The sequence below is a fragment of the Lipotes vexillifer genome, unplaced genomic scaffold (assembly GCF_000442215.2).
Source record: "Lipotes vexillifer unplaced genomic scaffold, Lipotes_vexillifer_v1.1 scaffold327, whole genome shotgun sequence".
NCBI classification, from domain to species: Eukaryota; Metazoa; Chordata; class Mammalia; order Artiodactyla; family Lipotidae; genus Lipotes; species Lipotes vexillifer.
The window spans coordinates 527,002-544,122 of NW_006771143.1; the positions used below are offsets into that span (position 1 = coordinate 527,002).

Below are 17,121 nucleotides of genomic sequence, written 5' to 3' on the forward strand. Positions count from 1 at the left end.
AGACAAGAGTACTTAGAATAAAATACTCACATTCCCTACCTTAATGGAGACCTGGCCCTTCTCCATGTCTGTAACCTCACTCTCCAGTCTGGTAGGATACTCAGTTTTTGAAGGACACCAAGCCCTTTCCTGTCTCATGGACTTTGTCTTTGCTGTGCTTCTACCAGGCATGTTTCCACCCAGGCTCTAATTTTGGTCACCTGCTTCTCTTACCACAACCTCGGCTAAATTGTAACCCTGAGTTTTATCTAAACACCCTAATTGAAGAGCCCCAAACTGGCACCGCGTCCCTCACCTCCCTGCCCCGCCCCCGACACCAAGTTATGGCTTTTACTATAATCTGAAATTATTTCACTTGTTTTTTGTGTAGAAGACCATCCCATCTTAATTTAACAAATGCTTACAAAACGATTACTATACACCAGATAAAAGCTCAGCTATTCCTCCTTGTACTTAATTTTCTGGAGAGCAGGGGCCTCATTATCTTGTCCTTTGCCGCATCTCCAATACAAATGACATTGCCTCAGCAATCAATTTTGAGTTTTCAGTATTTGTTAACGGAACGGATTGCGGGACACCAACAAACTTGCAAACAAAAGGAATTTTGCCCGCCCATCCACCCCGTCCCAGAGTCGCCGGGAAGGAGGGAGGGAGGGAGGGAGGGAGGACCTCGCGCATGCGCCATTGTTCCCTGAGCGCTCGAGGCTGAACCCCGCCCCTTTCCTTTGGCCGGTTTAACCACTGCACATGCGCAATAAGGGTCTTGTCCGTTCGTTTGTCGGCGCTATCAATAAAGTTTTAGCGAGTGCACACTTCTCTTTTCCTTGGCAAGATGGCGGAGTACGACTTGACTACTCGCATCGCGCACTTTTTGGATCGGCATCTAGTCTTTCCGTTGCTTGAGTTTCTCTCCGTAAAGGAGGTGAGTGGGTTTTTGAGCGCGAGGAAGGCGTGGGAGCGCGTGAGATGCGGGGCAAGGCCGAAAGGCGATGGCGGTAGCCTTAGGCCTTACCCACGTGTGAGGCGGCCCTGAGTTTGGTCCCGAGTCGGGCAGTAAGGATCTGCTGGTAGTTAGGCGTCGTCCCTGTTGATTAGCACCGCGGAATTCGGCCGTGAGTAGGGGTGAGGTGACGATATGAAACTCAGGGGAGAAAGGGAGGGGTCTCTGCTTCACTTCTTGAGGTGCCAGTGCCGAAGGGACTTCCGCATCGTTCCTCTTGGAAGTTGACGATTGGCTGGCTTCCCTGTATTAATGCTTGAGCTTAACATAAAGCTGGGTTCGAGAAGCAAATTGGAATGTTAGAGATTTAAATTTTTCTTCTGGGCACAATAGGAAGGGTGACCTTGGCTTTGTGTTTTTGCTTACCGGATCGTTTGGAATGATTTTCTTACACTTAAATATCTAGCCCTTTGGTTTCCATAAAGTTGTGAGTTCTTTGCGAGGAGTTTAACTGGTGTTTCGGTAAATAGCCACTTCCTAGAAGAGTAGCTTTTTTTTTTTTCGGTACGCGGGCCTCTCACTGCTGTGGCGTCCCCCCTTTGCGGAGCACAGGCCCCGGACGCGCAGGCTCAGCGGCCATGGCTCACGGGCCCAGCCGCTCCGCGGCATGTGGGATTCTCCCGAACCAGGGCACGAACCCGTGTCCCCTGCATCGACAGGCGGACTCTCAACCACTGCGCCACCAGGGAAGCCCAAGCGTAGCATATTTTGTCTAGTGGGGAGGGGAACCCCAAAAATAATCCGACAGTAATTTTATCTTAAGAGTTGTTTTTCAGTGTATAGATGTACAGACTTGGAGTGATTTGAATTGGTTGTTAATGTTCATTGAGCTATTCCGGATATCTTGAAAAAGTATTTGGTCCTAGTACCTCATTTAAAAATATGTCAGTCCTAAACGTTTGGAGATATTAGGCTTAGTTATACCGTAGTTTATTGGGAAATTGATATATTTTAATAGTTACAATAAAGTAATATTACTGTGATGAAGGAATTAGAATATTGGTCAGAAAAATGCGTTCTATTTCTAGAAGCAGATTAAACCGCAAGTCTACTTAGGGCACTCTAGATTTGGGGAGTAGATTTTGTGTGTTCCAACAGCAATAAAACAAAAAAGCCCTACAAATAAACATTAAATTGTTCTGATAAGTTTTCAAATTTTCCCATGGTTCATTGGATAGGTATAACCCTCAAATTCATATGAACCTTTTCTAAACACCTACACACAACTCTAAAGTTAATGATATTAGGGAACAGCAAAGTTTATTTTCAATAAATATTCAAGAATGCCTTGCCATATAAAGCTTTATCTTGAAATGCTTTTGTCTTGATTTTTCTTTTATAGGATGTACTTAACCTGTATTGTAGAACTTGAATAAAACAGCCCAGTCTGCCTTCTGTTTCTTTTTTGGATAATTTAGGATAATTTACCAAAGATCAAGGAATAGAAAAATATCCTCTATGCTTCTGAAATAGCCAAACTTCATATTTTTGTAATGTGTCTTTACACTTTTGTTTTTCAATGCAGACAGATGAAAGGGAGAAATACATAAGTGTAAATTAGTTTTTCATAAGGCAAGACCAAAACTGTGAATGGCAGCTGAGAATCAGTGGAAAATAACTGCTCAAAACCTGTTTCCTTGGAGAGAATGTTGGTAAGATGGCTGTGATACACCAAGGGGAAGACAGATGCTGGAGTATTTATCAGTTATTAAGTATAGGACTACCATGGAATTGTGGGAAATCCAAGATAAAATCCAGACATCTCATCACTAAAAAACTTATACTTTCGTGGAGATAGAGGTCTGTAATTATAAGGCTAAGAATAATAAATGTCAGAAGTAGTGGCAGAGTGCTATCAAAATTGAAGAGGTACAGAAAGGATTCTGGGGAAGAGAGGCTTGAAGTTGAGTTTTGAAGGCTAGATGGTTAGGATAGTCAATGATCATGACACATGAGGGTATCAATGGAATATATTTATAGTATCAGTATGTTGGAAAATATAAACTCCATTGGAGCAGGAGCTTTGTTTTATTTCCTTGCTGTGTTCTCAGCAGATAGAGTCTGGCATAAGGGCTTCTCATGATTATTTAATAAATGAGTGAATATATATTTGAACCTTAGTGTTCTTTATTCTCAAGTGAAGTGGAAGGCCAGATAGTGTTTAGCAGCCTGGGTACTGAATTCAGACCTGGATTAGGATCCTGGCTCTGTCACTTAATACCTTTGTGCACTTGAGAACAGTTTCTTTCCCATCTTTTTTTTTTTTTTTTTTTTTTTGCGGTACGCGGGCCTCTCACTGTTGTGGCCTCTCCCATTGCTGAGGCCAGGTTCCGGACGCGCAGGCTCAGCAGCCATGGCTCATGGACCCAGCCGCTCCATGGCATGTGGGATCTTCCTGGACCGGGGCACGAACCCGTGTCCCCTGCATCGGCAGGCGGACTCTCAACCACTGCGCCACCAGGGAAGCCCCTCTTTCCCATCTTAACTAAGCCTTTTCTCATGCATAAAATGTTGGTACTACCACCAGCCTCATAGGGTTGTTAGAAAAATTACATGAAATAGTACATATAAAGTATTTAGCCTTCTGGGACAGAGTAGGTACTCCTAAGTGTTTTCTATTAGGAGGCTAGGCCATCCTATATGACAGGGAAGTGAGACATTCAGTTGGCTTTGTTTTGTTTTGTTTTGTTTGTTTTGGGCTGCATTGGGTCTTCAATGCTTTGTGCAGGCTTTTTCTCTAGTTGCGGTGAGCAAGGGCTACTCTTCTTTGCCGTGCGTTGGCTTCTCATTGCAGTGATTTCTCTTGTTGCGGAGCACGGGCTCTAAGTGCGTGGGCTTCAGTAGTTTGCAGCACGTGGGCTCAGTAGTTGCGGCTCGTGGGCTCTAGAGCGCAGGCTCAGTAGTTGTGGTGCACAAGCCCAGTTGCTCCACGGCATGTGCGATCATCCCGGACCAGGGATCGAACCCATGTCCCCCGCATTGGCAGGCGGATTCTCAACTACTGCACCACCAGGGAAGTCCTCAATTGGGGTTTTGAGGAGGGAAATAAAGACTGGAAATGGTGACTGAGGAAACTGACCAAAGACAAATGCAAGGATTGGTAAGTTTGGAGGGCCCAACTGGGATTGGAAATCACACATTTATAAGTGGTCATTCTTGGAGTGAGAGAAGCGGTAGTTTATTTGAGGAGTACAGAAATATGTGGAGGTAGGCTGGTGATAAATAAATGCCATCTAGAGATTGATGAAAAGGATTGCTGATTAGAGAAAAGCACAGATGTGACTGAATAACATTATTGCCTAGTTCTGAAACATTTTATCGGTGACCTTAGCCATAACCTAGAAAAGAGGTAACTTTTTTCCAGTGCTAGAGATAGACATTGATTGTACTTGGTTGGAGAAAATGAATGGAATAAATGTTAACCGCTAAAGAGAAGGGCTTTGAAATAGCCAAAAACAATATCCAAACTAATGTAGAAAGTGACAACCAAATAGGGTAATGTAAAAATTAGAAAGAACAGAGGGTATGTTGAGGGTGATGAACCATTTTAGAGGTAATAGTGGAAGAGGTGATGAATGTAAGTTAAAAGTCTTAGAGATGAGCTGATGAAAGTTGTTATGATTTGCGGGATAAAGTAATTTTAAGGCTTGAGTTTTTAAAGAATCATCAGTATGGATGTTGGATTTGTGGAGGATGATAGCAGGAGGAGATGTCAAAAGAAGATTTTTAATCTATTAAAAAGTAGGAGTTGTTTTCAAGAGGTTGATAGACTGTTGGCAGACTATAACCTGTGAGCCAAATACAACCCTCTCTGCCTGTTTTGTATAGTCTCAGCTAAAAAAAAATTTTAACAAGTGAACATTTGTAACCTTTCTCAATTACAGAACAATAACTGTACACAGGTTAAGTGAAACGTTTCCTGCCCCAAAAGAATTCCATTCTTCTCATTAGTAGAACTGTATTACAGAAAATTTTATAATGTATTGTATTTTTTATTTCAAAAAGAAAATTGTTGAAGCTTTTCTCTCATGGTACTTATATATAGTATCCTTGATTTTTGCTTTTTGGCTCACAAAATCTTACTGTCTCTTCTTTACAGAATAAATGTGCCTATGAGATAAAATTTAGAGAGGATGGTATAAGCAGATATAGATTTAAGAAGAGGCCAGTGAGGTCTGATGGCAGAGGAGAAATGCTTTGGATCTGCAGTTGGGCGAAACATTACAAATTAAAAGCTATTGATGAAGTGGTGAGGAGAGGTGGCATGCCAGGAAGAGGATGTTTTCACCTAAGATTAGGGTTTCTATCGGGCGAACTGAAAGGAAACTTCTTTTTTTTTTTTAAAGTAAACTTTTTATCAAGTATAACATGTGAACAGAAAAGTGATCTGGGCTTCCCTGGTGGTGCAGTGGTTGAGAGTCCGCCTGCCCATGCAGGGGACACGGGTCGTGCCCCGGTCTGGAAGGATCCCACATGCTGCGGAGCGGCTGGGCCCGTAAGCCATGGCCGCTGGGCCTGCGCCTCCGGAGCCTGTGCTCCGCAACAGGAGAGGCCACGGCAGTGAGAGGCCCACGTACCGCAAAAAAAAAAAAAAAAAGAAAAGAAAAGTGAGCAAATATAAATGCTTTTTTTCCCCAAAGGAAATACATTTATGTGTGACCACCATCCAGATCAATAAATAAAACGTTGTAAACGTCCTAAGTAACTGCAATTTATTTATCCAGTCTAACGTTGATAGGACTTGGCTGTTACAAATAGTTTTCTGCTGGGAACATTCTTGGTAATGTCCTTTGAGTATACGTACCCATTTCTCTTGGGTACTTAGGAGTAGAATTGCTGGGTTAAAGAATATTTTAGCTTTAGAAGATAAAAACAGTTTTCCAAAGTGGTTGTAGTTCTGCCAGCAGAGAAAGTGTTCAGTTACTCTGCAACTATACCAACACTGGTATTGTCCAGTTTTTTTAGTGTGATTTTAATTTACATTTCCTTTATGACTGATGCAGTTGAGGACTTTTCCCGGTGTTTGTTGGCCATTTGGTTGTGCTCTTGTGGAGTGCCTATTAAAATCTTTTAGCCATGTTCAGTTGGATTGTCTATTTTTTCTTACTGTTTTGTAGGAGTTCTTTATGTAGTTTGGAAGGTTCAGGTTTGATCTCATGGCTATACCGTTTGACCACCTTTATCTTTTCTTTTCATGGGTAGTAAAATGTTGTATAATCTTCCTTCATTTTTCTTTGCTTGACAAAATTAGATTTAGTACAAAAATCTTTTCTTTTGCTGAAACCTTATCTTGACTATTTGATTAAAAATTGTTTTGAATTATGTTACTGTCTCTCTCCCTGAATGCTATTGTGTAGAATTCTTAACATATTGCTCAGTACACTTCGTGTTTATGTGAGTTTGCTTATGTATCTATTTGGTTCCTGAACTGTGGGTTAAATTATGTTTCTTGAACTCTTTGCAAAAGCTAAAACCTGATATGACAAGGTTGACTGAAAGAATGGGTGCCAATTTGTTTCAGGGGTGTGGGTGGGAAGCATTATAAAGGATTTTAACTATTTAGTGGAAAAGTATGTGGAGGAAAAGGAGAGGCCACCTCAACGAGAAATGGGTAGGCATCATGTGGATGTGAGAGAGACTAAGAAGGTAAACCATTTAAGGGTTGATTCTTTGTTACCTGAATGTGGAGAGGAGTCAACAATACTATGTGCTTATCAGTGGAGTTGGTGTGGTTTATTTACTCACAGCCTTGTTCTAGAAAGACTAAAAGATGACTTGTAGGGACACATTAAAAAATGAAGTTGGTGGGAATGGCTTTGTGGTATGTAATTGCCTTTATTTTAAAATTGCCTTTATTTAAAATTTTATGTCTGTGTAGGCTGATTGCTTGCCTTTCTTGTAGGAGGGTGAATTAATAGTATATATTTTATTAAAAAAATAGTTCAGGACATATGTTTCCAGGTACACTATCTTAATATTAACCACTTTACTTGAGGGAACTTCAATTTATTCATTAGGAAGTAATTTTCTCTTGCAGATATATAATGAAAAAGAATTGTTACAAGGGAAATTGGATCTTCTTAGTGATACCAACATGGTAGACTTTGCTATGGATGTATACAAAAACCTTTATTCTGATGATATTCCTCATGGTAAGTTTTGTCATTACATCTGAAGCTTGACTTGTGAGCTGAGGCCATGTGTATTAAAAGTTTTGTGATTTATAAAAGTGCTTTAGCCAGAAGTCTTAATAATTATTTGAATGATTTAAAAGTTCTTTGGATGAAAGGTAATATGAAGGTTACAGGTCTTCTAAAGCAGTGGTCCCCACCCTTTTTGGCACCAGGGACTGGTTTTGTGGAGGACAGTTTTTCCATGGTCTGGGGGTGGCAAGGGGATGGTTCAGGGGGCAGTGCGAGCGATGGGGAGCTGCAGATGAAGCTTTGCTCCCTTGCCCGCTGCTTCCCTCCCGCTGTGCGGCTGGATTCCTAACCAACCGGTCTGCAGCCAGGGGTTGGGGACCCTGTAAAAGGTGTGAAACTACTTTAAAACATGGTCATCAAATGTCTGCAGTTCATAGTATGCAGCATCAAAGTTGTACTTATTAATCAGATTGCTTCCTTAGAATTATCTGGGAATTTTGCAGTTTTTTGACTTTTTCAGTTGGCATCTTGTGTGCCTTAGAGATTTCTTTTTTGTCTTGAAGCATCTGGGTTCTCAAAAGCATGGTCCCCAGAGCCAGCATCCTCAGCTCACCTGGGAGAACTTGTTAGAAATGCAAATTCTTGTGCCATACCACAGATCTACTTAACCAGAAAATGTTGGCTGAAGACCAGCACTCAAATTAGGGAACTACTGTGGTATATTTCGAAATCCTTGTTTTCTGTAGTAATAGATGTTCTTAAAACAAGCAAACAAAAAACCCCACTATGCACATAGTATTTTAAAAGATTATAAGAACTCAGTAGAGAAATACAGTTTACTTTGTTTAAATTGACATTTCTCAAAATTTGATCACAGATCCCGTCTGTGTTTGAGAAACACTCTCCTAGTATTAGTACTTTCTAATATATAATGTAGAAATTATTACATAAAACATAATCACTATTTTGACTTCTATTATAGTTCCCTGCAAGAACAGTAGCTCTTTAAATTTTAGTTTGTGGTAAAAAAGTAAACTATTTCTTAGTGAAACTTTAAAACATGCTAACAGGGTAAATTATGTGCAGGTTTTCTCTGACTTCATGATGTGGTAAAAAGAAACTGTAGAATTGGTTTTGAGAGATTACAGAACTAGATTTAAAGTGAAAAGAGAAATTATTGACTGGATTTAAATTCCATTCAGCCTAGTTGAAAACGTGTAGTAATAATATGTAAACCCCTCTGAGCCTCTTCAGAAACTGTGGGATAATCTCCTGAAAGAATTCAATGAAAACAAATATAAAAACACTGAGAATGAAGTCTCTGAAATGTAGAGTTAAATAATTGTTTCCTCAACAGCTCCTTCTCCTAGGCTGTATCTGTATATTCCTCAGTTTCTTCTAAGAGTAAGAAGAGGATTCACTGTTCCTTTATGTGCCTTTGCAGTGCTAGAAAGAAGAAATTGGATCTGGGGGAGTTACTGAGTTGGTGGCTCCTGGCATATGCATATATTGGGGATAAATATATGTACAATTTAGAAAGATTGAAAATTTTCCAGAGTCATCCTCATAGTGAGCAATATAGTTTAACATTATAGTACTCCTTTGCATTTTTAATTAGCTTTGAGAGAAAAAAGAACCACTGTTGTTGCACAACTGAAACAGCTTCAGGCAGAAACTGAACCTATTGTGAAGATGTTTGAAGATCCAGAAACTACAAGGCAAATGCAGTCAACCAGGTAACCTCTTTTTTTAAAAAATTATTTTATTGAAGTATAGTTGATTTACAGTGTTGTATTAATTTCTGCTGTACAGCGAAGTGATTCAGTTATACATATATATACATATTATTTTTCATATTCTTTTCCACATGGTTTATCACAGGATATTGAAAATAGTTCCTTGTGCTATACACTAGGTCCTTGTTGGTTATCCATTCTGTATATAATCGTTTGCATCTGCTAATCCCAAACTCCCAATCCATCCCTCCACCACCCCCTCCCCCTTGGCAGCCTCAAGTCTGTTGTTCTCTGTGTCTGTGAGTCTGTTTCTGTTTTGTAGTTCATTTGTGTCATATTTTAGATTCCACATATAAGTGATATCATATGGTATTTGTCTCTCCCTTTCTGACTTACTTCACTTAGTATGATAATCTTGAGGTCTGTCTATGTTGCTGCAAATGGCATTGTTTCTTTCTTTTTTATGGCTCAGCAGTATTCCATTGTTTATATGTACCACATCTTCTTTATCCATTCATCTGTCATTGGACATTTAGGTTGTTTACATGTCTTGGCTATTGTGAATAGTGCTGCTATGAACATAGGGTTTCATGTGTCTTTTTGAATTATAGTTTTGTCCAGGTATATGCCCAGGAGTGAGATTGCTAGATCATATGGTAGTTCTATTTTTAGTTTTTTAAGGAACCTCCATACTGTTTTCTACAGTGGCTGTATCAATTTACATTCCCACCAACAGTGTAGAAGGGTTTCCTTTTCTCCACACCCTCTCCAGCATTTGTTTGTAGACATTTAGTGATGGCCATTCTGACTGGTGTCAGGTGGTACCTCACTGTAGTTTTGATTTGCATTTCTCTAGTGATTAGCAATGTTGAGCATCTTTTCATGTGCCTGTTGGCTATCTGTATGCCTTCTTTGGAGAAATGTTTATTTAGGTCTTCTGCCCATTTTTTGATTGGGTTGTTTTTTGGTTGTTGAGTTGTATGAGCTGTTTGTTGTGTTTTTGTTTGTTTGTTTTTGCCACAACATGTGGGATTTTAGTTCCCTGACCAGGGATTGAGCCCTTGCCCTTGCAGTGGAAGTGCAGAGTCCTAACCACTGGACTGCCAGGGAATTCCCTGTATGAGCTGTTTGTGTATTTTGGAAATTAAGCCCTTGTTGGTTGCATCATTTGCAAATACTTTCTCCCAGTCAGTAGGTTGTCTTTTTGTTTTGTTTATGGTTTCTTTTGCTGTACAAAAGCTTGTAATTTTGACTAGGTCCTATTTGTTTATTTTTGCTTTTATTTCTGTTGCCTTCAGGTAACCTCTCCTTAATTTGAATTCTAAAAATTCTGTTTTCTGGATTAATACAAATGTTAATTCATACTTTAGTAACTCAGTCTAAAAGTTCACAGTTTAAGAGATAGCTTTATCTGTTTTTTTTCATTTATCTTTATTGTGTAGGGGCGAGGAAGTCCTTAATTATAAATGTTAATAACTAAATTTTTTTTAGAACTTCTTTACCAGTTAATCCAAATCTGATTATGCTGAGCAGCTCCACCCTCCTCCCCCCTTCCCAGGGGACATTTGGAATGTCTGGAGACATTTTTGGTTGTCACAGCTGGAGAGGTGCTATCAGCATCTAAAGAGGAGAGGCCAGGGATGCTGCTATACATCCTACAGTGCATCAGGCAGTACCCTCACTTCCCCCAAAAGAATTACCCAGCTCAAAATGTCATTAGTGCTGAGGTTGAGAAACTGTGCCTGGGCAATACCTAGAGTACATGGGTTGCTCAATGTATGGGAAAACTGAGCTCACTTTATCACTTTGCTACATTGTCTCATATCCTTCCATGCTCAGCCCAAGGAGGGTAGTATAGAGCTGATATGGTTATATTTTATTCCTGATTTCCTCTTAGCTAGAAATAGACCTTTTGTTTAGTTTACAAAGAAAGCATGTTACCCTACTCTAGCTTCACTAATTGAAGCCCTTTGGGTCATTAAAAATGTTTAAAAATAGTCTTCTGCTAAAATTGAATATTGCCATTGTTGTAAATCTTTTCTATCAATATATTCACCTGAGGAATTGTTTAGGATTTTACCATGTTGCACCTTGAGTTCTTAGGATATGTCATCAAACCAAATTTTTAGAGCGATTGCCTCTAAGTGTTCATTTGTGATTTGAGAAAGTGTTACCAGGTATGTTTTAGAAAAGCAGCAAATACTATACAATTACTATACCTTACTATAATGTGCCATGTTATATAGTATGTATATATATACAGAGATAACTATATCTTAACAAAGCTCTTACATATATGTGTTTTCATATATATGTATATAGCTTGTATATAGCTATCTCTGTGTGTCTGTATACACTTAGAATATCATGAGTAATTGTAGCCCTTCAAGTCACATGTAAGTGCCCACAAAGGGACAGCTGAAATAATCCAGATGTTAGGGTACAACAGAAAATTTAGGATTTTAATTCTAAGTTTAGTCTAGTCACTTAAATACTGGGAAGTAATTGGATTAAGGTATGAATAAGATGAAGATAGATATGTTCACTAAATATTAGAAAAAGATAACTCCTTTTAGCTTAATAGGCAATAAATTGGAGATAAATGAAAGGATGGAAATGGGGTAAAAACTTGTAATCTAATTTATAACCTATTCATTTTCAAAGTAATAACCTCTCCCTGCCGATTCCTCATTTTAAAATTTCATTGAATATGTAGTTTTGTACTTCTCATACTTTCCCAGAAATACCGTATCAGCCAGAGGACAGTGATTATATACCTGAGGTATAAGGCGTATAACACAAAGTTATTCACTATGATCTACAGCAAGTGTTAAGTGGCTTTTTTTGAGATATCTTTATGTTAAAATTTCATGCATGTTTTTATTTAGTATTATAATATGTTCATGTTAATTTTAGTGGTAACATATCCCCTCCCCATTAAACCTTCAAGTAAAATTATGCTCCCAAAAGACATGCCATGGTATTCATTCTTACAATGAGCATAAGAAAATGGTTTCATTTTTGCAAATGCCCAGAAGGCGGGCAACTCTGCCACCTGTCACTTGTTCCTTGGTGTCTTTGTCATCAAGTTGTCTTTTACAAGGCTGCCAACATCTCAAGTTATGCAAAGCTAATTTTAAAAATGTTACATTGGGTTATTTGACACTTTGGTATGAATAATAATCATATAGAGTATGTAGCATAGATAGCTTGTGAGTTAGGCATGATTTATTAGTCTTGTAAATTTGCCAAATCACTATCCGTATGAGAAATACTAACATTGTGGAGGGGGACAAAATTTATATACAGGATTAATTCCTGCTTGTTTGTATAGTACATTATTTCCATCTCTATCCTATTTTAAGAATATATTACCTATTAGAAAAGTATCCTCAAGAGAACAGATTCCATTCTCAGTAGGTTAACACTTAAGTAGACCTCACTGACCTCACTATAAGAATAGTCAGAATGTTCTGGTTTTATTACCTAAAAAATTTAGATCATGTGGTGAATCAGAACACATGATTTTCAGTTAGAGCTAAAGAAATCTGAAAGTGAAATGTTAAGTTTGCAGTTCTCCTTGAGTTCCTATTCCTTATGTTCAAAACATGTAATGTTCTGTTTATTTTATTCTGGAAGTCTTGTTTTTGGTGTTTAAGTATTAAGATAATTAAATTGGCTTTATGTGAGTAATAAGATAGAAGTTGAATAGGCTTGTTTTGTTTTCTCTGGTCTATAAATTACAATATTTTTTGTTTTTTCATTATTAAGGGATGGTCGGATGCTGTTTGACTACCTCGCAGACAAGCATGGTGTAAGTGGTCTTTTAAAAAATTGTTTAGTTGTCATGTTGTAATAAGGCTAATTAAAGAATAGTGCTGTATAGATAGATTCATGGCTTGACAAGAGTATAATTTCCAGATTAAGTTATTAGACATAATACCTGGTATGTTTTTGAAACTTTAGTTTTTAAAAATTGGTCTTGATTGGAAAATAATATCCTTATACTTACCTTTTTAGATAACAGAAATTCTCAAATTGTTTGTTCCAGAATGATCATGTAATAGTTAGCATTTTATATTTCTGATGGATAAAAAAGTGGGTAAAAACAGAACTAAATTTGCATTAGAATACCTTGAGCAATAGCATTAAGCTGCCTTGTGGAAAACAGTAGCCCTTGACATTACCAAGACCTTCATAAACCCCCATATAAAGGAATGTTGTTATAGGCTTTCCTAGTCATCTCCCAGTCTCCTTCCCCTTGCGTTAACTCAAAGTGTGAGGCTATGTATATAATCAGTTCTGTAACTTGCATTCAAGTTTTATCATTCATTTAACAATTATTGTAACAAGAGACATGCTGACCACTGCAAAATTACTCTTTCTGGTTTCCATATGGAATGTATGTGTATTTGTTAATGTTCTGGTTCAGAGCCCTTCTCTTGATTTTTTTGTCTTTCACTTTGCTTGCATCATTAACTGTAAAAGTTGGTGTAATTTGGGGGCCAGTTTTTTCAGAGAACTGAAGTTTACTATACACATTATTTGTATAGAATCACAAAATCCTCACAGGGATGCATATGCTTGGTAGTTGTCTAAGCTCATTCACCAGCTAAGGGACTCACACATCAGACCTTAAGCTGTAATTCAAGTTTGTATCACAACAAAGTAGGTATTGTTACAGTTCAGAACTATGAATGTTAGATCCAACAATTCCTAATATGTATTTTAATGGTCATGTGTTTTTCTGATTTTGGGGGGCGGCGGGGAGGTTAGTAACTTTTGAAAGAATTGATATCTGGGGACATTTGAAAGAGTAAATGGTTTGAATTTTAAAACTCAAAATTAAAAAATAGAATTTAAGCTTTTTTCCTTTTTTTAGTTTAGGCAGGAATATTTAGATACACTCTACAGGTATGCAAAATTCCAATATGAATGTGGAAATTACTCTGGAGCAGCAGAATATCTTTACTTCTTTAGAGTGTTGGTAAGTAATTTTTTTTTCTTTTTCTTCTCTTTTGTAGGTTGCCTTGGTTCCTTAAAACATGTCTGTAGATTTGATCTGTCCATTTAGTTTTCAACAGTTATTGGCAAAAGGAGAAAAAAATAAACTTTCAACAAAACCAAATAGAAATAGGAAACCTTATTTCAGGGCCTCAAAATTTGGAGGGAGATTTAACTTGTCCTTGAAATCCAAAAGTAGGAACCACTAATTTTTCATTTTATGTATAATTGTATGATTTTAGCATTAGAATTCTATCATGTAGTGAATTTGTTATAGTATTACTGTACAGCACAGTGAGTGGCACATTGTGGGTGCTTAATATTTACTGAATAAATCTATTATTCCTAATTTTAATTCAATATTTTGTGCTGCATATATTCCTTGAATTTGTTCTAAACAGCTGTGGAATTCTAATGATATCTGAAAAGATTTTATGCTTTAATAGTAAGTTTTTTCTATTTACTTCTGCCCTCAGGTGTTAGACTACAAAGCTCAATTTCTTTTCATTATGTAGGGAGTAGATGAGTTTAAATAGTACTGCTAGAAAAAAAATCCCTAACCTTTTTTTCTTCATTTGTCTACTTGACAAGTTTCCTAGATTCATTGTGTTTGTTAGGGAAGGAGAGTTGCATGAAGCCAAAGGAAAAATCAGGATTTCACATTGACAGATTTCTTTCTTATTCTGCCTTCTGTTTAGGTAATTATATTAATACATGCCTTCTAAAGTTACCAAAATTCTCTTGTTTTAACTAGCGTCTCATTTGAGAAATTATAATTTGTTACTTTGGATTAGTGAGCAAGTACCTACATCTCTGATATCTCTAGTTAACCCTAGAAGTTGGGAAATGACCTCTTTAAGACAGGGACTTTTTGTCTTCCAGCCTTGGAAGAGTCTGTTCTTTCTGTCTCTATTTTCTGGTGCCTTTTTTCTTTTAGCCCCGCAAGTCACAGAGAAAAGACTCAATGGCTGCTATCTTTGGTTGTTTTCTGGGAAATTAAATTTTCCTTTTTTGCAAGTGAGGAAAGAGTTCAGTATTATTAAATCGAATAAATCCTACACTTAAAAAAAGTGCGTAGACAACTTCATTTTTTAAAGTACCATCCTTCCTTCAAAGAAATAAAGATTTCAGTTTATTTCCAAGTTTGATTTGAAAAAAAAATTTTCCCATTTGTAAACAAATTCTTAATTTACAGTTTAGCTGTGGTTAGCTTGCAAGTGCATTGAAGGTAATGGGTGATGCTAAATTTGTAGCAGCTTATCAGAAAATTCCATCAGTTTTGCTTTGAATATTATGAAGGATTTAGGAGAGCAAAAGTTGATTACTTTGGAAATGTAAACAGCTTAGACGAGGATTGTAAAATCAGAAGCCTGATATGATTACAGGTACATGAAAAGAGTTGGTTATTCATATCATTTGTTAATGCTGGGAGTGAATTTTGAGAATGAAGATTTAGTGTCATGTTAGAGTTCTAGCACAGTAAATTTATTGTTGCTGGTCAGTGAGTGAATGTGCCATTTTGCTAAGACATGGAAACTTAAGGTAACTGCTGGAAATCCAGATATTGAAACTCTTCTAGCATATCCACCCTTGAAAGCAGATTGGTATGAAGAGCCAACTGTAATGACATGGACTTGAGCCAGAGTAGTATGCATGAATCTTTTGGGGATTAAAAAACTTGCTACACTGCTGCAAAAAGCTTTTATCCTAACACATGTAACATATTTTAGTTTTAATAGTATTATTATGTTTATGTAGTATGGTTTCATAATTAGTCTGAAAATTTCTGCATGTGATAGGTATATACTTAAAAGTTTACAGAGTTTTTACATTTACTTTTGTAAAATACAAAGATCTAATTAGTTTCCTGTCTTAAAAAATTCTGGGTTGATCTTAAGCTTTTACATTGCCTAGCAGATCTTATGATGGAACTCAAATGATGTTTAAGTGATTGAATACCATGGTCTGGATACAAAATTAATGTTTTACGTTAAGAGCAGTCAAAATATAGTGATTGGATAGTGTTCAGAAATTAGGTGCAGTTCATTTTAGTTTTTGTCCCATCTTGTGCCACAGAACAATTGAGTTACGTGGGAGTTGGTTACTTCATGTTGGCATATTGATAAAGGCTAACTAAGCTAAGTTTAAAAATGGATTATTTACTTTTTCTTTTGATTAAGATAGACACCACTAAAAAATCTATGTATTTGAAATCTTGTTAATAGCAAAGATAAAAATCCTGTTTTGGATTTGGGATAAATAATGTCAATGTTTTTGCTTATTAGTTATTTAATTTTACTTTCTTGCAAGTGGCCTGTTTTCATTTCTTTTCTGGTGGTTGATTATTCTTTTAAATCTATGGTTAGGGAAACATAAGCTATGAAAGAACCATTGTAACTATGATCTGAGATTAGAATTTGACTCTCTGAGTGACCTATTGTAGGTTAGTGTTGTATAAATTAAAGCTGTATGACCCTAGAATCTACTTTTATTTTTAAAAGACTTCATGGCTTTTAGAATACACCGAGTGCTTAAATGCACCCTATTTGATTGTGAAGCTTCTTTGAATCATGCTCTAAAAAATGCATTAATTTGAATTGAAATGGTGGGGCAGATTTGTTAGGAATTTTTGAACATTTTTGTTTTAAAAGTTATTAATTTATAACTGTATTTTAATTAATCACTGTATTGTAATTATTTTGTTAAAATTTGCCCTCACTGTGGCCTTCGGTCTGGCTCCAAAATATAACCCCTCTCCTCATCCAGCAGCTATTTGAAATAAAAGTGATTTTAAGATGCTAGGACTGTTGGTGATCATATTTGTGTGTGTGTGTTTCACTCCGAATTTAAAATTTATCTACTGAAGTACTTGCCATTCGATTTAAAGGTACTTTCCCTTGACTCAAGAAAGCTTGAGTAATGATGATTTGGTGAAGTTTTAGGCTCTTGACCGAAGATTTGGATCTGATGTACTCTGATAATGTCACTGTAAAAGACATCTATTTCATATCGATTCTCAGATATATTTTTATCCCACTTTAACATCTAAAATTAGGATGTGTCCTGAATTGACCTAAAATAATATACCATAAAATTGATGACATCTTAGATTCAATGAAATATTAGTACTTAGATTTCTTTGTAAGGATAAAACGTTTTATCCTTTGTAATTTGAACAATAATTTTATAGATTTTTATATAAGGTTTTTTTGATTTCAGTGAGTTTTGACAAATGCAC

The 17,121-nt window shown here is 37.0% G+C and overlaps 1 protein-coding gene across 1 annotated transcript in view; it reads left to right on the forward strand.

Annotated features, from left to right (window-relative positions):
- The first annotated feature begins 820 nt into the window (after positions 1–820).
- EIF3E (eukaryotic translation initiation factor 3 subunit E) overlaps positions 821–17,121 on the forward strand; it is a 50,806-nt gene continuing 34,505 nt past the window's right edge. The window contains exons 1-5 of the mRNA XM_007446531.1: positions 821–922; positions 7,038–7,152; positions 8,762–8,879; positions 12,651–12,693; positions 13,762–13,866. Of these exons, the coding sequence (XP_007446593.1) occupies positions 833–922; positions 7,038–7,152; positions 8,762–8,879; positions 12,651–12,693; positions 13,762–13,866 (471 nt within the window). The 5' untranslated portion in view covers positions 821–832. The remainder of the gene's footprint in view (positions 923–7,037; positions 7,153–8,761; positions 8,880–12,650; positions 12,694–13,761; positions 13,867–17,121) is intronic.